The sequence below is a fragment of the Salvia hispanica genome, chromosome 6, assembly GCF_023119035.1.
Source record: "Salvia hispanica cultivar TCC Black 2014 chromosome 6, UniMelb_Shisp_WGS_1.0, whole genome shotgun sequence".
NCBI classification, from domain to species: domain Eukaryota; kingdom Viridiplantae; phylum Streptophyta; class Magnoliopsida; order Lamiales; family Lamiaceae; genus Salvia; species Salvia hispanica.
Genome location: NC_062970.1, coordinates 31,263,967 through 31,286,716, shown reverse-complemented (window position 1 = coordinate 31,286,716; position 22,750 = coordinate 31,263,967). Strand labels below are relative to the sequence as shown.

Here is a 22,750-nt window from a genome sequence, read left to right as displayed (position 1 = left end):
TACACTTCTTACCCAATAAAAACAACTAAACCCTCTTCTCCCTTAAACCCTAGCTGCGCCGCGCGCCCTTTTCTCTGCATCAACGAGAGCAATGGATATTGACGGAGACGGAGAAGCTAGGCAAGTTCAGGTGCGCTTCGTAACGAAGCTACCACAGTCGTACAAAGTGCAGCAAGCTTCTATCTCCATACCTGCCAATCTCACTCGCTTTGGCCTCTCTGCACTCATCAACAATCTCCTCCTTACAAGTATTTATTTTCTTTGATTGTGTATTTGTTTGATTTTTTTATGAATTTTGAAATTTGAGAGGAACCTTGTTAGCTCCGAGATTATAAGCCTTGTTTGTATAATGCGGTGTTAAATTGCTTGTTGATTGATTATGATTTAATGTATCAGCGGATGAGGATTGGACAACAGAGCCCTTTGATTTTCTTATTGATGGAGAGCTGGTTCGCATGTCACTTGAAGAGTTCCTCCTTGCCAAAGGCATTTCTGCTGTAAGTTCAGTTTTTGCCTTTTTGCCCTTAATTTACTTCAGATGTACTATACACTGCCAATTTTGATATTTGAGATATGCTTTACAGTTTAGGAATAAAAAGATATTGTGACAATTTGGAGTTCTGGATTGATTCCTTTACTGGCACCAAGTTGTTTCATCAGACTGGATGTCCTCTCATTTCATCAGTGTGTATTTGGCAGTTTAAATAAGTGGAGTAGTATAGTAGTAGTAACTTATTTTGGGGGCTGATCAACCATAGATGTCCTCATTTGAAAAAAAAATTCGCTCAACTTTTGAGGTTTTAGAAAATCACCTTCACGACCCTTCACGATTTTTCTGATACAGGCAGTCCACTTTAGAATGATATACGGCAGTGTAGGCCCTACAAGTACGTTATGTTTTGTGGAAGACTAATTTTTAAAAGCTAGATAAAAAATGATAGTATCTTCTTTTGAGTGCAGAAAAAATTATACTACCTCTGTCCAAAAAAATGTACAAGTTTTATCATTTTGAGCTTAGACTAATTCTAATAATGGAAAGTTTTAAACCAATGCTAACCCTACACATCATTCTAAATATGGACCTCATAATCCACTAACACTACTTTCACCACATTTTCCCTCCCTCTCTCTTACTTTACCAACTGCGCATTAAAACCCGTGTCATTTACAACTTTGTCAATTTTTTTGTTGACGGATGTATTATTACCCATTTTCTTAAATGAGTGATTATTTCCCTGTGAGACTGCATGATAAAATATTACAGATTTCGATAATGGTAAATAAATGTATGTTCTGTGTTCTTTTTTATAGGAAAAAGTACTTGAGATTGAATACATTAAAGCTGTAGCTCCTAGGAAACAGGAGGAGCCTTCTTTGCATGATGACTGGGTCAGTGCGCTTGATGGTTCCAGTGATGGGTATGAATCTCTAAGTCATAGAAGAGTGTTCATTACGTGTTATAGTTGCACTAAATGTTCCTGTAACACACAAATTTTAGTATTTTTATTTATCCACCTTAATGAAGTGATATGATTTTGAGAATTGTACACATCTATAAACATGAGCAATGATTTGACTATTGCTCAATCAAATAGGTACATTTTGACCGGATGCTATGATGGTTTTGGAAGGTAACTTAATAAAATTGCCAACTATACCGATTATTGTCTTTACCAATTTGTTCACTATAATTCCCTAATAGAATATTTTTTTGTCTATTGATTCTAGAATATGGAAGGCTGGTGGAATATGTACACATGTATTAGATGGGCATTCAGCCCCTGTCACCTCTGTGTGTAATTTGATGCCCAAAGGTACTAAGGGAGGCTCTTTCTTGTCCAGGACATTATTTCTTTGTGAATATTTTCAGATGAGCTTAGTTTTTCTCCTCTTTTACTTTTTTACTTTTTTTTACTTTTACAGTTTAACAGTACATTACAGAAAATTCTGATCACGTCTATGTTGTAAGTGCATTAGTTGAAACCTCCTATATAGGATTAATATTAATGTCTTTACACAACAGTTATTAAAAGTTACTTCCAGAGCTGTATATAGGATCCTCCTTCAGATCCCTACTAACTCTTTTTTCTGCTCAATGCTCATCACCACTGTATTTGAGAATTTTGAGTGGTATAATCAAGCTTCTGGTATAAAAGCACTACAAAGTTATTTAAACGACTTCCAGTTTTACTGTTAAGGCTTGAAATCACACCCTATGTATAATCTTCTACTTCCTGTGCCCCTTCATATATAATACATCAGCAACATTTAAATTTTGAAAACTAGATCTATAGGATATGGAAGGATTCTTTATGACAATCATGGTGATTTATTTAGAACCATACCTATTTAATATTTTTATGATCATTGAAAATGCTGTTTTCTTCTCCATAGCTGACACTATTGTTGATCAAGTTGTTGCTACTGGTTCGAAGGACAAAACGTTGAGGTTGTGGAAGGTATTAATCCATCTTCTACTCTGTCTCATATATGCTATTTTCTGTGAATGATTGCTGATCATTTCTCTTGCTGAAAGTTTGGCGAAGAGGATCCAATTGATCAACCAAAGAAGATAACATCAGTTAAGATATTGCGGGGTCATACTTGTGCTGTTCAGAGCATTTCAGGGAAACCCTCTGGTGATATGGTATTCTTTTTTTGCTTCTTAGTTTTTCTTATCCATAATGATATATTGCTTCCAATGACTTTGATCATTTCCCATGGTCTTCTTATTTTCTCCATAGGTGTGTTCTGGTTCTTGGGATTGTACTATCAACTTATGGAACACAAGTGCTAACGACACTGATGACTCAGTTTCAGTGAAGAAGAGGAAAAAGGGTGGTCAAGATGAGGAGGCTCTATCAGAGGTAGAATTGTCTAGATAATATAGTGCTTGAAAAGCTACTGACTTGAACAGTTGTTGTGGAAAAAGTGTCTATATGTTAACGACATGAACTTACCTCCACCTCATTAACCATCCTTCCCTGCTGAATTACTTAAGATTTGATCAGGGAATTGCTAAAAAATGTGAATTGATGATGGTAGGTCGTGTATATGGCGGGAGGTTATCTGAACCAGAAAATCTTATTAGCAATTTTGTTATGCAGTGGTGTTTATCTGTATTTACCTATAAATTTATTGTCATTTTAGGTGTTGGTTTGAACAGTTTTTGTCCCATCTGCTGTCCTTAAGTTGGCAATTACTAGTATTTTTGGAATAGATGAAAAGGATGGCCATTTAATAGGTTGGTTTAAACAGTATCTATCAGTCCTCATGTTCGCATAACTGTGGGTGCTGAGTTCAAATTATTCAATGGCAATGGTAATTATCATCATTGAGGGAGTGTGTAATAAATGGAATTAATAATTTTAATGGGGTTGGGGTAGTGAATGAAAATAGATGAATCATTATCCTATTTTGATTTTGGGGACTTTCAAAATATACATTAATGAGATTGATTTTCTCTTGATCCCAGTTCCCTAGTTTGATTACATGCAAATAACCACTAGCCTTAGTAAATGCCTTCTAGCGGCGACCCCCCAAAATATATGATCATCTTCAAAAATTTAAGAACTCTTGTATATATCATGCGTTGAGTTATCCCACGCCTCACTGCATGTGATGTAGTTTGTCATATTTCTGTACAGGGTGAAGCGTTAACTACACTGGTGGGACATACGCAGTGTGTATCTTCTGTTGTCTGGCCGCAACATGAAACAATTTATTCAGGCTCTTGGGATCATTCTATCAGAAGATGGGATGTTGAGACAGGGAAAGATACTTTCAACATGGTGAGTGAGACTTTACTATTCCCAACCTCTATTTGCCTCTATTAGTCTGGTAATTATGTTGATAGTCTTAAATCTTAATAAATGTAGTACTTATACAAAATTATGTTCATTTTAAAGGCCTGTCTATTTTTCATTCAATTCTTCTGTAGTACTAGTATCTAGCTTAATGTGGCTAATGGTTCTTATTATTTACTCCCTCCGTCCCTGAAATTTTGTCACATTTTTCCATTTCTGGCCGCCTCACAAAATTTGTCACATTTCACTTTTTACTACCATGTTTGGTAGTGGACCCCACATTCCACGAACTTATTCTCACTCACATTTTATTATAAAACTGATCCTACCAACTTTTCAATCCGCTTTCCATTTCATTTCTTAAAACCCGTGCCTGATTGTGACAAAATTTGGGGGACGGAGGAGTACTATTTAATACTGTATCTCATGTCACTTGAGAAACTATATTGCAAGACATTTGCACTATTTGTTTGCATGGAAAAAGGTGTTCTGTTGGCAGAACCTTTTGTAAATCTTTTGTGCAATGGGTTCAACATTTTTCAAATAAGATATTGTCTGCAAATGGATTCATTATTGTCAAATAATCCAATTGATAGCATTTTGCTTTTTCTGCTTAGTCCTGTGGCAAGGCTATAAACTGTCTTAGTATTGGAGGTGAGAGTTCGGCCCTTATTGCTGCTGGTGGTTCTGATCCTGTTCTTCGAGTATGGGATCCTCGCAAACCTGGAACTTTGTCTCCTATATTCCAATTCTCATCACATAATTCTTGGATATCTTCTTGCAAATGGCATGATAAATCATGGTATCACTTAGTCTCTGCATCATTTGATGGAAAAGTGATGCTGTGGGATCTGAGAACTGCGGTACGTTGTCACTTATGTTCCTTCTATATCATGCTAGTAGTATTTCACACTTAGATTCTGAATCATCTATCTTCTGCAGTGGCCATTGGCTGTAATAGACTCACATGGAGACAAGGTACTTCTTCAAATCTTGGGTTCATTTACGAATCTTGTTTTCATTAAAAGTATATATTTAATAGTTTCTAAATGATACATTATCAATTCAGGTTTTGTGTGCTGATTGGTGGAAAGGTGATAGTGTGATTAGTGGTGGTGCTGACTCCAAGCTTTGCATTTCCTCTGGAGTACCAGTTCTGTGATCAGGTATTTCTTTGTTCATTTCCAAAGTGGACTGTGTACCTGATGCAATTATATATTATTCTGATGGTACCATGATTCCAAACCAAACTAAATAGCTGCAGGCTGGGTCGTTACTGATGCACATCTATTCTCCGACCCCTTGTGTATTTGTTTTGGAAAGAACCATGTCTTGAATACGACTCCTGAAAACACAATCTATGATATAGTTTGTATGAAGAGTTCATATTTGCAACATTGTTGAGCTAATCTTAAGCAAATTTATATATTTCAGGCCCGCATTGTTCTCTTTGCATCCAGAACCATCTAATTCCTCCCTAAATCCTAAGAAAGAATTGTATGGCTGTACTCAGCAATCATGGTAAACTGATTGCAGAGTTCTTGCAGAAAGAAGTCGAAACTTGTGCTCTCAGCAGTCATGATGCTGGACTAGTTGAGCTGCAATGCAATTAGTTTGCCAGGGTGCACTGTGTCACAAGTCATGCGTGTACCATGGCGCTACTGAATGAGATAGTATTCTCTAATTATGTTGATGTAAACTAGACAATAACTTATTTGAACTTTATTTAAGACTCCCCAATCATATAAATGTGCTATACTGTTCAAAACGATTTTGAGTAGGAATACAAGATAGGAGAAGCCTTAATCCATTACTATACTGCTTTTGAATATAGGACCCTTTTCCTTATTTCATTTTTGGATCGCACATTGTGTTGCAGAAGCCTGATTTATTGCTAATTTTGCATTACTATTTGTAGTAGTAGATGTTACATGTGGCATATTTCATTTGGTTTCTGCATGATTGTTACACGATGAACTGGTGTTGGATTTGTAACAAGTTTTTTTGGAACTAGAATTAAATTATTTCTACTCTAATTAAACTATAACCGTGGGATGGGGCTGTTGTTTTACTGAAAACTACCAGTCTACCAGTAACAAAATTCATGTAACGGCTTGTTTAGACTTTAGAATAGGCCCATTGTTTAGATTGTCTACGTTTACGTTTATATATTATAATATCCAACTAGCAATTTTTCCAGTTGTTTTACAACGTTCAATTCACATAATCATCAAAACAATAATAAAATCATATAGAAATACGAAAAATCAAATTTTCCTCTTTTTCTTGAGCTGGTAAAAAAATTTATACTACAAAAATAGTACAAAGAACGTGGAGAATCCGCAGTAAAGCAGAAGTGTTGCGAATTATAACACGCATCGGAGATGGAGCATTACCCTGAACCGTAGACATACATATCCAAATCAATGTATACAGCATAAGGTGTTATTTATCCACAAAAATAAAATCAGATTTGTGTTCACCATAATGGTCTTTATTAATGATGTCATTTATGTCGATGCAAGCAATTTAGTACACCACTCTTCGTGTGGATGTATCAACTTGTTTGAACTCAACAAACAATATGTTGGAATCTACATCAGGAGTATATAATTATTATCTCTGTTCTCAAATAGTATGAACATTTTGTTCAGCATGAATTTTAATGCATAATTAGAAAAGTATGAGAGAAATAAAAAGAATATTTTTTTAAAGTAATATTGGTGGAGAATGAGCCTCAGCTCATTTAGAGAGAAAAAAATATTCTAAAATTAGAAAGTTCATACTTTTCAGGGACGGATGAAGTATGTAATTTTATAGAAGTTGGCAACATGACTTTTAGTATTAATTTGCTTTTGATACCTTCTTTTTGGGACCACATCGTAGATTTATATCGATTGACGATTATTGGTGGTTGTGTCTTAGATGACCAAAGGAGCATACTTCCTGCTAGAAACATGGAAGCCACTGTTTTACTCGATGATTATTAAACAAAGTGGACAAGTGAAAACATAAGCCATATTTCGATTTCTGTGTGGAGAATGATTGTGAAAAGATTACTGATGATGAGACCTGAGACCTACCTCGGAGAATGATGACAATGAGAGGCAAGCATGGCCAAACTAAAAAGGTAAGTCAAGTAAGAGAACTATGTGAACTTTGAAAAGTCTAAATTTAGAAGTTTAAGATGAGCTCAAGTTCTTTCGATTTATTTCTCTTTCCCCATCATTTAATGTACGGTAGAATCGAACAACTCTAATTTAGTAAAATTGGTCTTATTCTTCTTTATTGTCTTACTTTCAATTTACTTTATGCATTGTCTTGTTCAAATTTATTTTGTACGCATTTTAATTGCATACTCAAAAACTTCAAAATTATTAGTAAAAACATAAAAAAAATTCCGGAAAATCGTTGAAATCGGAACTGCCAATACGTAAAATTGGCGATTTCGAACCGAAACCAAAACCTCCACTTTGCTTAACGGGCGATTACGGTTCAACAATCGCCAGAACCGGAATCCTGAACGGTGGGTATCTAGGTATAACCCGATAAAAAAGATAATAATTGCATTGTGACCCTATATATTACGTTACTATTCAACTTGTTGTGTAATTATTATTGATTAAATTCTAATTATGAATTACTGTTGTACTACTACTTTCTAACTAGCTTGATTAAATGAGTGCCTCATATTTTAAAATCCATATGAACACCATTATAATCAAACCGATTTCAGTTCCTTTAATACTAGGAGTAGTATATAAAAATGCAAGCTGAACTCAAATGATCTATTAACTTATAGATCAGTTAGTACTTTTATTCTGAAATAATAAAAAATACACTGAATTAATGAAAGAGTACTAGGTACTATAAGTTTCTGTTTTTTAGTAACTGCTCTAGCTAACAGCTGCAAACGGTGGCGGGAAAAATACAAAATCAGAAAACCCCTCAATTAGTAAAAGTAATACTTCTACTACTTTATTTATTACTCCATATTTTACCATAGAAATTATATTCTAGAAATTAGAAATTAGAAATTAGAAAACTCCCAATAAAAGCAAACTTGTGCTTTTTTGGACAAAAAGTTGAAAAATGCACACACCACGCGCTTAAGTCAAGCGCGTTCCATTAGCACTTTTCCTCTATTCATCAATTCAATTGCATAATTTAAACGCACCCATGCTCATTCACTAAATCACAACCGTTGATATCCTCAAATATCTTTATCAGCGGCTGGAATCCTACCTCAATCCTAGACCCGGCTGCACAGGGAAATCTCTCGGCTTGGTAAAACCGACCCTATGAGGCTTGGAACTGGGGCAAGTTGCTAATTTACTTAAAAAGAGTTATTTATTTTTTATTATTGGCTTTATATCCGAGAGACATGACTGAAAAAAAAAAAAACTACTCCTGGAGAGAGAAAATAAGCAGTGAACAGTGGAGCGCATATACATATACATTCATTATATATATGTATTTTTATGTATATTCAGGGGGAGAAAGTCGTTAGCAAATTTGATGAGAGTTGAAGCTGAGCCAAATTTGCAGTATTTGATCTTCCATTTCATGTATTACCCGGAGTAAGTTGCAAGGAAATTCACACACACACACACACACACACACGCACGCACTTGTACTCAATTATTTTAGCTCAGATCACTCTGTAAACGGCTGAAGTAGCTGTGCTGTGTGTAATTTGAGCTTAGATTGCGTTGCTCCTAATTTCTGTCGAAATGGGTTTGGTGTGAATTGTAGTTATTTATTGTTTTGGGGGGTCTGTTGACATGCTAGAATCTTTAGGGTTTCTTCTGTTTCTGGAATTCGGGTTCCTCAAGGAAAAATGTAGTTGTTGATGCATGTTTAATTCTGTCGCTGTAGTTGCTTCCTTTTGAACGAGAGGGAGAGCTGAATTAAGTTGATTTTTGAATGAGTGTGTGCCTGTGATTTTCTGTTTTCCGTTTCATTTTTCTTTCCCACTTTTCTTTTCATATGACTCAATTAGGTAATTGTAATTAGGGAAAGTAGTGCATATTTCTGATTTTAGTTTCAGTGAAGTATAACAGCATTTAAGGTTGGCTATGGTTGCCTTTGTTATTGGAGAATGTCTTGTTTGGGGGGTTGGATATCAAACAATTGTTCAGTGATTGGAACAACCACGCTTGTGTTTTTCGGTGTCAATGTAACCAATTGAGCAACCTTATTTTAGCTGTAATTGATTTTAATGACTTTTGGGGAATTACTTGTTTTTCCCTCCGCATCCATCAGTTTAAAGCAGTCTGTAAGTTAGCAGTCTCCATTTGTCTCAACGTAATTGTATTTCGGTGCAGTAGGCTCTTCCGAACAAGTTACCAGGTTCCTGTGTCTGGAGAAGCCTAATTTTTGAATGAAAAGATGTTGCAGCGCCAAATCATGTTCAAACAGTTGCAAGAAATGCAGCGAAGACAACAGCTCCAGGAGTTGAGCAACGCTAGAAACCAGAATTATGTAAATCAACTATCATCACTGAAACAGGCATCAGGTGGACAATTTTCTCCGACGGTCAATGGGACACCAATGCAGGATCCGCGAGGGATATTTATGACGGGTAACATGATGCAACACAGTGGACCAAATGAATTAGTACTTGGACAAAGTCCGTCTGGCCTGACTCAGCCTCATTTAGACATATCTTTATATGGGAATCATACTCCAACCCCCGACAAGAATTTGAATCAATATTCTCACCTTCAGGACCCGTCTAATCTTTCAACCAATCAGCTGACCAAGAATAATAGTAGCCCTCTGGGAATGGTCACCATGCAGCCTTCAGCTTTCAGTAACTCTTTCATGAGTCAACATTGTAATTTTCCTGCTGATCAAACTAACATGTTTCATTCTAATCAAGAGAAGAACTTGTTTGGGCAAGTCCACGCCGAAGGTTTACATAGTGCAGTTTTGCCTGGAAACTACTCTGAGCAAGGAATAGCAGCTCAGGAATTTGAAGGGAGGCATGAAGATGCAGACTTTGGCATGTCTGTGGTGGATGATTCCCTAGACCCATTGGAACAGAAGATATTGTATAATACAGATGACGACAGCTGGGGATCATTCAGCAGATGCAGCAAAGGGAGTACAGGAGGCTTTGCGGGTATGATGGAAAACATGTCTGACATAGATGGATTGCCTTCTATACAAAGTGGCAGCTGGAGCGCTCTAATGCAATCTGCCCTTGAAGAAACATCTGGAAATGATCCCGGGGTACAGGAAGAATGGAGTGGATTGAGTTTCCAGAATCCAGAACCATCAAATGACAACCAGCACATGAAGTCCAATGATAGCAAAAGGTTGCAAAATAGTTGGGTTAACAGAAACTTGCCAAATACCGTCTCTCCAAGTTGTAAGCCACAGCAATTGGCCCAGAATTTCAATTTGAACTCCAGCTTTGCTAATTTTCAGCAACCAGGTTACCAGTATCAGAACCAGAAAGAGGAATATCACTCTGAGTCTTCTCATGCCACTACTCAGAACTCTCCTAGAAGTACGAGCCTGCTGGCTGACTATAACTCTCAACAGAAGTGCCCTAGTGGAAGGGCACCGGTGATTCAGACATCTTTGCCATTGCCACATATTTGGCCTGTTAAACATAAGGAGAACCCAAATAATGACACACATGAGCCTAGCCTGTTGTCATGCACTGATAACAACCGGCTGTTCAATGAATTATCTGGTAATAATATGCTACCCTCATCTTTAGATATGCTCTTTTCATACTCAAACTCATAAGCAACTAGAATGTACCGAATTTGATTGGTTGTTATGAAGGAGAGATGTTGATCTAGATACATTATTGAAGTTAAGATGCATAAGATAATCTCACCGGAGAATTGCATTGAAATTTAACTTTTTCCAGGTCAAGAATTCAAAGGTGCTTTTTGGCTTCAAGGAAGTGCATCACATCATGTGCCTGGTGGCATTCAAAAGCCATACGATCAGGTTAGCCCGAAAGTCCTTTTTCTGTGCCCTGTTGTATCTCTTCTCCCTCAGCTGAATGTACTTTTTTTCTCTCTTTGATGTCTTTGTAGTTGAGTGGCAAAGCAAGAAAATGCTTAGATGGTCTTACTAGGTCAATATGTTTTTACTTGCATAGACCTAGATTACCGACCACATTCAATGGCATATTAAGTTCATTAAAAATCTATATCAGCTGTCGTTCTCTTCTTTCCTGAAAGTTCAGTGATTATTATGTTCTTACAGGTGAACCAGATAAATTCTCATGGGTACTCGGTTGATCCAGAGAATATGACTGCTCCAAGGTAGTTACTGCTTAAAGATTTTGTGTGCTATCTGAAATTCTCAAGTATCTGAAATCACCACATTATGTGGAAAAACCGATTACATTCTCAATCTATTTTTTATTCATTTTGTACTCCTGGTTCAGTGACATTTGCATCTTGGCTCTTTTTCTCTGGTGTAAACCTCATATTATCGTTTGGGGAACACTCGCCCTTCTTTCATTGCAGTGAAAGTATGATTGAGCTACTTAACAAGGAGGATACATCCAACGATCAAGCATCAGTGATGCAATTGAACTTGAAAGACTCAAATCCTACAGAATTTGGTTCAAGTAACACTTCTGGTGCAATTTTCGCCAGACCATGCAGGCCTTCAGATCCTCAAACTTCGACACACTCAGTTTTCCCATCCTCATCCATGGTGGGTAAAGTAAATATTTGTCATGTAAATCTTGACCTTATCAGGTCCTCCAAGATGGAGATTCTATTTTTCAGATTGCTCATTGTTAGATGTAACACACTCTTACATTTACCTAAATATACAGCATTATCTCTCTTTGCAGGTCGCCTCTAGTGCAACGTCTCTATCAAGTCATATTGTGAACAATCATGTTGAAAACCAACATCCAACTTCACCTTTTCCTAGTCACATGACTCTCAGAAATGCTGAAGCCCCACTTTCTGGTCAACCCTCTTTGATGTCAGATAGGCTGCAGCATGTGGAATTTCAGATGGGGAAACATACTCAATGGCAGGGTATGTCCTCTCAGCAAGACACAACTTCCCCGAAACCTCTCATATTTTCGTCTAGTTTGTTTGGGTCGCCTAATTCAGCATCTAGCAGTATAAGGACTAGCTCAGAAGCTCCAAATGAACAGCACTATCAGAATTATCCTGAACATGCATACAATGCAAAACAATATTCAGGGAATTTAGCTGGGCTTGATCAGCGATTAGAGAAAGGAAGCTCTATTAATGAAGGGTCAACTGATATAAATAGCTCCACATCCCTCAGCAGTGAACTTCAAAAGCAAGAACTTAGAGAGCATGGCTCGGAAGCAGGTGCTATTGGGTCTGGTTCATTGACTACTGATGATGGTAAGAGCTTCGTTCCTAAACATGATGGTGTAAACTATCAGCATCCAAGTGCCAATCTAGAGGGGCTGCTTTTGAGTGGACATGATTCTAGAAACGAAGGTGTACCAAAAACTGACTCGAATGCAGCATCATGTCTTGGCGCGTATTCATCTGGAGATAATGAGGGATGTAAACTCTCCCAAGGGGTCCAAGGCGATCAGTCTGGCAAAGCTTTGTTGACATCTTACCCTCAGAATTTCCAGCAGAATATTCTTTCCCAAAATGATATGCTGACATGTTCAGGAGGTAGTAACGGAGCTTCTAATGCGGTACATGCATCACAGATCAGTTTGCCAATGGTCCAATCCTGGTTTAAGCAGTATGAGACCTTGAAGAACGGACAGAGGTTTCCAATTTATGATTCAAGAGCTGCAATTCATGCCACACAACTATCCTCGGATACGACTCTGGGAAACTTGCAGGATAACAGTTTAAGTATGCAAGTAAATTTGGCTAATGCCAGTCAAGGAAGTGGCTTACTTTCACCTGCCTCTGCAAACCCTGTCCTGTATAAACATTTAAACCCCCCTTCTATGTTGCCATCAAATGCCAATCACCAAAGTTTAGCTGTTACATTGGAGAAGAAACGGAAACTTATTGCATTGACCATGATACCCTGGCACAAGGAAGTTTATTGTGATGAGTCGAAGCCCCAAGATATCAGGTATGTAGACCTACTAACAGCTATATCAGTGAAGCATCGATTTCTGCTAATTGGAATCTTCTACTTCTTTTCCTTTTTCTACAATCTTTAGAATAAATGGCTGAAGTAGGTTTCTTTCTGTGATAAATATGAACATATAATCACTGAACTTTCCTTCTATATGGCAGCACCGCTGAGTTATCATGGGCACAAGCTGCAAACAGAAGAGAAGAAGAGGTGAGGTCTTTTTGCTTATAATTACTAAAATGTTTGGTATGTTTATGGATCATTATCTAGTAGTAATGCCATTACTCTCCAATATCTTAGGTGATATCTGAGGCTGAAATTATAGAGGAGTTGCACCCAGTGATTCAAGCCAAAAGACGGCTGATTTGCTGTACACAACTTATGCAGCAAGTCTTTCGACCTGCACCATCAGTTATTATTTGTATGGATTCCAGTTCAAATTGTGATTATATAGCATATTATGCTGCTAGATTAGCATTAGGAGATGCATGTAGCTTGACCAGCCAATTGCCTCTCAACTCCATGGATGTGTAAGAGTTGCACTTGTTTTTATGTTTGTCCCTTTCTTTCTTAATGAAAATCACTTCCATTCTCTAATCCCAAAACGGTTGAGTTTGTATTGGCTATTAACTTACTTATTTCTTGTCGATTGTTATATTCAGGTCAGATTCACTTGACAAACCTAAAACTTCAAGGAGAGCAGATGGTTGCAAGTTCTCTAAAGTCGTGGAAGGTATTATTTGTCGAGCAAAGAAGCTTCAAGATGATTTAACGAGGTAGGGGCATAATCTACTCTTCATTACATCTTTATCCTTTGATACTACATAAATGTAGACCATGTGAGCAATATTTTAACTGGCCTGGTGCTGAAAATGACTGATGATGCCAGATAGAATTAGTATGTATGTTGATTTGTAACCTTGTGAGTGCACCTCATGTGATAAACGTGATGTTTATGTGCCTTATAACATTCAGGGATTAGATAAGCTGTGTATGTGAAAAGCTTGTTTAGCCGATTTAATGCATATTTTTAGTTGGTATGCTATTGAATGCAAATTTGATGATGCAGGCTGGAAAAAAGTCTATCGAGTGTAGACATCAAAGTGGAAACCCAGGAACTGGAGAAATTTTCTACCATCAACCGCTTCGCGAAGTTCCACATCAGGGCACATCCGAGTTCAGCAGCCTCCTCTGGCACATCAACTTTGCACAAAATGCTCCCTCAAAGATTCGTAGTAGGGCGTCCAATGCCTGAGATATTACCAGAAGGCATGGACTGTCTTTCCTTGTAATCCGAAACGAAATAGAAACATCCGCTCCTGCCATGTTTCCTCTTCTACACAAGTTGCTCCTTATACGAAGATCTGTGGTTGTGACCAATTAAAATCGACCGGAGGAGACAAAATTCCCTGGAGATGAATACAATTTAGACCAGGTGACCTCTAATCTAAGGTGGATCCTTTCACAATTTTTGAGGAAGTATATAATATGTATTGATGTTGTTATGTCTGCATAAAAAATTTAGGTGGATGATGTAGCGGGCTATTGTACGGATTTAGTAGTGATTTGTATGAATGCACTTTTGTTATACCGTTAAATTTTAGCCCTATCTATATTCCAATTCGCACTTAAAACTCTTCCCATTTTAGTTTAGTTTCAATCAAAATGTACTACTCCATGTATACAGATGGAATTCATGATGTTTATTTTGTTTGAAGTTGTTTCCGACAGAGATTTTGTGGGCCCAGAACCTGAATCCAAATGTTATTGTCAGCATAAAGATATAGTCTTCACATAAAAGAATTCTTCTTTAGTTGGATTTCGCTGTAGTAGATTCTATTTCTCTCTCTCACTAAAGATACTCATAGATTTCGGTGCTGATGAAACAAAGATTTTCTCCACTCTTGTCAGCATCACAGGAGCATCTGATTGGGTCGTATGTGAGAGAAAGAGCTTTTTTGGCATTCTCTTGTAACTACCAAATACGAGCATCATTGTTTATCCTATTGGAATCTGCGGAGTTATGAAAATCAAGAAGACAAATGTTTGGTCAATTTTGTGCATGAAAATAATGTTTTTGTGATTGGTGGGCACAGGTTGTCTTGTAATAATTCTGCAATCCTACGCTTTTGGCGGCTTACAGCAGCCAGTTACGATGTTGTCTCAACTCCACAAACATCAAAATTCACTAAAAAATTATTTTTAATTTGCTTTTGTTTCCCGCCACTTATTAATAATTTCATATTTTCATATACCAAAATCGTAGTAGTAGTATCTTTCCTTTTATCTAATACTATCAGTCAGTCAAATATTATGTACCATGTCATGTTTCTATTTGGAAGATATCCTAATTATCTAGTACTATCAAACATGATTTACCATATCACTTTTTAATTATTGAAATAGTATCTTATTTCAACATGCTTATTTGATCTTAAGTTAGATTTCGTCAAACATGATAGATATACCAAGTCTATTTTTACTTTTTTCTATTACAACTTCAATAGGAGTACTATTTTATTATGTACTTGATTATGTTCCAGCATGCGTTCAATGTAATGTGATATATGTTCTTCAGAAAGTACAAGTGCACGTATTGTTCATTATTTGTATTTAAAATGTCCATTGCATGTCCAATATGTGTGCAAACATATGTATATTACAGAATGAAATGCAATATTGTCCTCCGTGTTGAAAAAACGTGTTAAATATGGAGGCTTTTCACTTGGCCTAAGACTTATGATTTTGTACCTCCGAGTGTCCACAATAAGGCGGAACAGCCGCGCCACAACTATAAAAATTTGTCCAGCCCAATAAACAGTCACGCCACAGTCACGAATCACATTATTTTTTCAATTGTTAGTATATTTTAATTGGATTAGAAGGGATGAAAATAATTAGATCAAAAAACCACAATTAATTTTTAAAAAAATCAAATCAAATCTTCGATGTATTATAAAAATTGAAAAATTAAGAAAATTTTTAGATTGGAGATTGGAATAGAATCAAATTAAAAAAAAAAGAGGAATAGGTGGTCTCTATAGAAAATAATTAAGAAACTAAAAAAAAATTAAAAACTCGCCAGCGCTGCCGCCCCCTCCCCCCGCCCCTATTGTGGTTACTCTAAGGTAACCTCCAAATGCTTCATGAGGTGCCTTAATTCAATGACCTTTCATGTGGTCTCCACTATCCTATAAATAGGTGGATTTGATAGATGAGAAACATACCCAACAAAAGTATTCTCTCTTTGCATTGCTTGGTTATTGCCCTTCAAGTTCGCGGATGCCTACTAGCTAGAGGTGCTTCTATTTGATAGGAGTAAAGTCATTTCATCTTCGGAAACGTGGCGCCAATCCATGAGCTTCTACCGATTCATGTCCATTATACATGTAAGAAACTCTCACATCATACAGAAACATTTAGTACTGTTAGTTAAAGTTTATTTTCCGCGGACGGTGCCCACGTACACAGCTAAAACTTAAATTAATAGCGAATTAATAAATACTTTAATCTTTGTCGGAGTTAATTGAGCTCAATTAAACCTCATTAATATCAGTTAAAATTTAGTCCTCTTACTTATGAAAACTTAATTAACTTAATCTATTAATTATAAATAAATAATTGCGTCTTCATCCGCACCAGAGAGGAAAATGTGTTAGGAAAGTTATGAGATTTATATAATATTTTCTATTTAGAATTGTTGATCAAAAGAATTACTCAAAAGACACATCTAGAGAATGATTAACAAAATATCTTCTACTTTTAAAATGGTTGATCGAAAAAATTACTAAAAAGACACATCTAGAGAATGTTAAATATAGGGATGCATATAAGCTTGATATATAGACTCTTCATTGGATTGGATTGGATATGACAACGCGTATTATAGAATCTAATGTTTTACAATAGAAAACCCAAGTAGTTAGGCCTAAAATTTTAATTCTGACCTTTCAGTATAAAAGAAGCCCATCTCATCAATTGGATCCGGTAAATGTATTGATAACTCGAGCCCAACTTGATTAATCTGGAGTGGCATTTTAAGAGTGTTTTTTTTTTTTTTTTTTTTTTTTTTTTTTTTTTTTTTTTTTTTTTTTTTTTTTAATTGAGAATTCATATACTCCATATAGGAGTTTTAATACCCAAGATGAATCTTAATTAAAATTTATAATGAACTGTCTTGATTTACTTTATCTATAATATATACAAGTGCCCCAGAGTAGAGTAGTGATATAGGACAATCACTATTTAATTGTATAACTAGAGATGGGTTGGGTAAATATACCGCAATACCGCACTTATCGTACTGAAGTTATACCGGAAAATACTGAATTTGCGGTAAGGTATGATACCTTACCGATAGACTATGGTACGGTAAAGGTATAGAATTTTGTATACCGCGGTATACCGTGGGATACCGCACATTCGGTATACATCGAAAATGAGGTATCATACCGTTATTAATTTATACCGAACTTACGGTACATATCAAAAAATAAGGTATTTACCTTATATGTATTTATATGTTTCAAAGAAATAAGGTATTTCTTTTGGTTTGGAGTTTGTGCATTGTGATTATGCTTGACTATTAATAAAATTATCAAATGCAGGATAGCATCTTCAAGGCTTCCTTGTGAGGGTGTGAGAGGAAGATGAAAGAAATGAAGATGAAAGAAAAGAAGACTATGTTGGTTATGATCAGAAACTGTTTTGGATTTGATGGTTGATGTTTTATTAATTTGAATGTTATGACCAATATTTGTCTCTGAGGGAGTTTTAGGGCTTGTACTTTATTTAAATAGTTGAACCGACAATTTTAATATTTTGGGTATGAAACATGTTTCTTGCGAAATGAACACAGGTATATGGTAGTCGTACCTTATTTAATATATCGTAACAATGTGGTATACCATAAACATGCGGTATATCCCATTTACCGCAAAAATGCGGTATACCGTAGTAACAATATGGTAACGGTATTAGAAATATACCATACCGAATATTCGGTATACCGAAACATGCGGTAAGGTATAGGTATGAGATTTTCGCATACCACATTTTGAGGTAAGGTATGGGGTATGGTATAATCGATGCGGTATACCTTACCTTTCCACCCCTACTAGAGAATATAAATTTAGTTCATTGTAAGAGTGATATAGTTCACTATAAAGATGTTTTAGTTCACAACACGAATTTGAAAATACAGGGTGAACAACAAATCCATAATAATAAACTAAATATTTCACGGAGTAAATACTTTAACGTAGTAGTAAACTAAATTTGTATTCTCTAATTATTTAAGATTGGATATACTTTTGATCTTTCTTTTGGCCAGGAGTGTTTAATATTGCTTTATTGTTCCAAATATATTGATAGTGAATACAATAAAGCAATCATTTGTCAGAAACAAAATCGACCGGACCACCTGAAACACATTTTATTAAAAAAATATATCATGCATAGGAAAAAACAAGGGTTGCAAGAATTAATAATAATTTACGAGGGACTAAATTATTGCAAAACAACAATATAGGAAAGCAACACGCATATGTCACAATAATTAAATACTTGTTTTTTAGGGCCTAGTTTTATACTAGTACATGACAATGATTCAATGCAAAATATTCGAATGAAATCGACCTTAATGGTTGCATCTTAAAATCAATTAGTAATAGGAGAAGTAACCTATTAGACTTATAGGAGCGCACTATAATCCATAAGGCAAATTCTGTCAAAAATCAAAGCAGATCTCAGTCCTTGGATCCTTAGATTGGATGGTTGTGATCATAATATTCAGGCTACATTATTACACTAAAAGCGTTACATTATAGCCGAACTACATTATTAGACTGCACAATCTACATTATTAGACTAAAACACGTTACATTATTAGTCGAGCTACATTATTAGACTGCACAATCTACATTATTATATGACGTGACATTAATCTAACGGTTATATCACAAGATCCAATGACTGAAATTTGCTTTGATATTTGACAGAGTTTCACTTATTGACCTGATCGCACCCCTAGACTGTATATATACAATGGTTTTAGTTTTTTTATATAGCATCAAACTCTGAGGTCTTGTTTTATAAAAACTCACACACACTCACTCTCTCTGTCTAAAATGGGGAAGTCTCATGCTCAGGCTCACATAATGATGGTAGCATTCCCCATGCAAGGGCATGTAATACCTCTGTTAGAGCTGGCGCAGGTTCTAGCCACGCACGGTATCAGAACCACGTTCGTGAACACCGACATGGTCCACGATCGTGTTGTTAACTCCTTAGCAGGGGAGAGTCTGGTCGGGTTCGTGTCGGTGCCCGATGGCCTCGAGCCACACGAGAGATACGTTCCAGGGAAGTTGACAGAGGCGGTCTACACGATCCTACCCGGCAAAGTCCAAGCCTTGATTCGAGAGATCAATGATGGTGAGGACCGCCACATCAAAGTCAGTTGTCTGGTTTATGATCAGTCCATTGGCAGCCTTCACCAAGTTGCTCGAGACACCGGGATTCGGTCAGTAGCCTTCTTGCCAGCCGCCGCGGCCTTGCTTGTGTTGGGGCTTCATATTCCTCAGCTGCTCCGTGATGGGATTATTGATGACCAAGGTCACATTCTCGACCAAACTTCCTATTTTTTTTGGCAATTTGTCCTATATATTGAATTATACTATTACTTAATTGGGACTTTGACTAATAGTGACCTTTTTGTTTCGATTTGACAAATAATACAAATATGGTCCATACTAATTAGTGAATTATTAGTACATGTCACAGCTCACCAGGAAATGATTTGGGATGTACCAAAAAGGAAAACGATTCACTTGGACTGAGACTATTCAATGTTTTAATTGCTACGAGTCAATTCAACCGTTAATAGACCTGAAACCTAATGTGCGTGTAAATTATGTTTATAATGAATTTAAATATAATTTCATAGCAAAACAAATGGAATAAGTTGAAATCAAAAGTTGCAGGAAATCCGCTTGATAGCAGTCCACTTCAATTGGCACCAACAATGCCCATCGTGAATCCGACACACTTCGTCTGGCACACTGTCCGAAACACGACACTCCAGAAACTTATTCTGGACGTGATGAGACAGAACAACCATTCAATCAACTCTGCTGATTGGGTGATATGCAACTCGGCTCGTGATCTCGAGCCGGGTGCATCCACCCTAGCCCCACAAATCACTTTCGTGGGGCCACTTCTGGCAAGCAATAGGCTAGCGGATTCCGCTGGCCAGTTCTACCAACACGACAAAGATTCCCTCGAATGGCTCGATCAACAGCCGCCCTCCTCGGTCATATACGTGTCATTTGGGAGCTATGCAATACTCGGTCCAGCTCAATTCCAAAAATTAGCTCTCGGGCTAGAGCTCACCAACCGGCCTTTCCTGTGGGTTGTGAGGCCCGATGCTATGCCCGAGGTTGGGAAACCGGAGTTTCCCAATGGCTTTTTGGAGAGAACCAAGAGCCAGGGGAGGATTGTGGGTTGGGCGAACCAACAAAAGGTGCTGAGCCACCCTTCGGTTGCTTGTTTTGTGAGTCACTGTGGTTGGAACTCGACTTTGGAGAGTGTGAGTAATGGGGTCCCTATGCTATGTTGGCCTTGTTATGCGGATCAATTCATTAACCAGAGTTACATTTGTGATATTTGGAGAGTTGGGCTACAATTGGGGCGTGATAACGGTGTTATTTTCCCGTTCGATGAGATTAAGGAAAAGATCGATCGAGTGGTCGGTGACGAGGAGTTGAAGGGAAGGGCATTGCAGCTCAAGGAAGTGATGGGGCATGGTGCAAGAGAAGGTGGAACTTCTTACCAAAATCTCAAGAACTTTATAACTTGGCTACATGAATGAATACCAGGTATGATTTATGTCATGTAACCATGGGTTGTATTTTAATTTAAATATGATATAATATGATATGATATGATATGATATGCCCTCTCAATAATACTTTGATAAATAAATATTCAAAATTTTCATATCTTGCTTGCCTATGTCTGTTTCTAGCTAGAGGTAGGCCCATGTATATATTTATTTATCAAAATATATGGGATTTTTTTTTATTTCCTTCAATTTGCTATGGACTATTCAAGTCGGATATAGTGATAAAAGTGGGATGAAATCATGAAATTAGATAAGGTAAATTTAGGAATGAGATAGAGTACTGAATACAGATAAATAAAATGGATTGCAATCAAATATTCTAAGATAAGTAGATGTCAAAACAAAGAACATTCTTATTGATTCGTGTTAGCACCTTTTGATTGAAAAAAAGAAAAGAAAATATATTTTCACTTCTGTCAATTGACAATTGTGTGAATACATAATCTTTTAGATATAATACTATGTTAAGCAAATAACTGAATGATAACATGTGATCATAGGCAACTTAAGAAGGCAGAAGAATTACATGGTTGGATTGTAAGATCTATGTATACAAACAAAGAAGGATGATGTTTTTCTTATTGTTGGAATTGGAATCTATGCCCGGTCAATGAACTTTGACCAATTATAATTTCAACGAGATATTTAATTTTGTGAAATTAAATGATATAGCGTCGATCTATGTTCGGAGTAGATGACCGTGGTATATTCATTTTCTCAAATCCGATTCCCGGTGAGTGAGAAATAAAGGATTAAAGTTGTGCAAAATTGTAAACTTAATAAGCTATGAGAGAAGCTTAGGGAATAATTAAGAGAGTTAATTATCCCATATTGGAAGTTAAAACCTTATTAAACTAGTATTTAATAAGAAGGATTATTACATGGAATAATTATAGTGGACTAAGATTGGCTGTAGAGCCCACACGCGCGTTGCCGCCGCGAGCCCGAGCCCGTGCCCTTGGACTTGGACTTGGACTTTTACCTTTTAGACCACCACCGTTTCCACGTCAGCGAGCCAAGCGGGATGCCACCTCGTTAGTATGACGCGGTAAGCCAACGTGGCTAACGCGTGATAGTCCACGTCATGAACGAATCTAGAAGCTTCTAGATTCAGACTCTCAGCTCTGTAACGTTTTGTAACGCTTCGTAACCGACGACCGTTACGGTCTAGCATTGATGACAGCCATTATGGCCGTTGACCCCCTGCAGTGGACCGAGCCTATAAATAGGCTAGCCATTCTAGCATTCTACATACCAGAAACTAGAATTCACATAGCATTTGCATCATACGCTCTCTTCTCCCTCTGCATTGTTCTTCTGTCGAAGCTCTACCCTCTCCTCCATCCAGTTCGCCGGAGCTCTGTTGATTGCGGTGCTGCTTCATCAGAGACGCTAGCCGTTTTATCTTTGGGGACGAAACGCCAATCCGAAGAGCACTACCGGGGCGTATCTCGTCTTGCGGAAAGAGGCCTCCTCGACTCGGCTAAATTCCTTTTCAGTTTATTTGTTTCGAATCTTCCTTTGTAATTTCGATTCAGTTAGTTCTTTGTATTCCTTCTTTTGGGTTGTATTACGCCCGGCTTATATCTTGTAAATCCAGAAATCAACACTTATTACTCTCTATTGATATATCAAAACTACAAAAGAAACGAGCTATAAAAACTGAAACAAGATGATCTCATAACACAAGATAGTTACTCTCTCTTGCCTCATTTCAGTTGAATTGGCACAACCATATACTACTGATATTATCATGAATATTGACTAATTAAGTGAGTCATTTAGAATATTTTGGTAATTTTGGTAACAAGTATATATTGTGCATACAATATTAAAATTTATTGGTTTACCAAAATGGATATGTCTAAGGGTTTCTTTAAATCGAAGCAATTTTAAACACTTGATCAAAATTCCACTATACTTGTGAAAAATATACTTGATGTGGTTATATGAATCCATATGCGTG

General features: G+C 36.8%; 3 protein-coding genes across 8 annotated transcripts; all 3 read left to right on the top strand.

The window, feature by feature from the left end:
* On the top strand, positions 1–5,616 carry LOC125196952 (ribosome biogenesis protein WDR12 homolog). Its single transcript, XM_048095618.1, has 13 exons — positions 1–248; positions 397–497; positions 1,312–1,418; positions 1,596–1,631; positions 1,729–1,814; positions 2,395–2,459; positions 2,537–2,647; positions 2,745–2,867; positions 3,648–3,791; positions 4,424–4,669; positions 4,749–4,784; positions 4,876–4,972; positions 5,241–5,616. The coding sequence occupies exons 1-12, from the start codon at positions 92–94 to the stop codon at positions 4,966–4,968; spliced, it is 1,305 nt and encodes a 434-aa protein (XP_047951575.1). The 5' UTR covers positions 1–91; the 3' UTR covers positions 4,969–4,972; positions 5,241–5,616.
* A 2,612-nt stretch (positions 5,617–8,228) lies between these two features.
* Positions 8,229–15,034, top strand: LOC125194258. Of its 5 annotated transcripts, none has more exons than XR_007171737.1 (11): positions 8,229–8,386; positions 9,134–10,512; positions 10,696–10,778; positions 11,040–11,098; positions 11,306–11,498; positions 11,641–12,878; positions 13,046–13,094; positions 13,185–13,414; positions 13,547–13,660; positions 13,954–14,319; positions 14,796–15,034. XR_007171737.1 is itself a non-coding variant. In XM_048092383.1 (10 exons), the coding sequence occupies exons 2-10, from the start codon at positions 9,198–9,200 to the stop codon at positions 14,174–14,176; spliced, it is 3,504 nt and encodes a 1,167-aa protein (XP_047948340.1). In that variant the 5' UTR covers positions 8,229–8,386; positions 9,134–9,197; the 3' UTR covers positions 14,177–14,482. The 5 variants fall into 5 exon arrangements, 3 of the variants coding, with proteins under 3 accessions (XP_047948340.1, XP_047948342.1, XP_047948341.1); XR_007171736.1 differs by lacking the exon at positions 14,796–15,034 and adding an exon at positions 14,410–14,482; XM_048092383.1 differs by lacking the exon at positions 14,796–15,034 and having other exon boundaries at positions 13,954–14,482.
* Positions 15,035–18,993: 3,959 nt separating this feature from the next.
* LOC125197054 (UDP-glycosyltransferase 83A1-like) lies at positions 18,994–20,881 on the top strand. Of its 2 annotated transcripts, none has more exons than XM_048095753.1 (2): positions 18,994–19,496; positions 19,865–20,881. In XM_048095753.1, the coding sequence occupies exons 1-2, from the start codon at positions 19,013–19,015 to the stop codon at positions 20,749–20,751; spliced, it is 1,371 nt and encodes a 456-aa protein (XP_047951710.1). In that variant the 5' UTR covers positions 18,994–19,012; the 3' UTR covers positions 20,752–20,881. The 2 variants fall into 2 exon arrangements, with proteins under 2 accessions (XP_047951710.1, XP_047951709.1); XM_048095752.1 differs by having other exon boundaries at positions 19,859–20,881.
* The last annotated feature ends 1,869 nt before the right edge of the window (positions 20,882–22,750 follow it).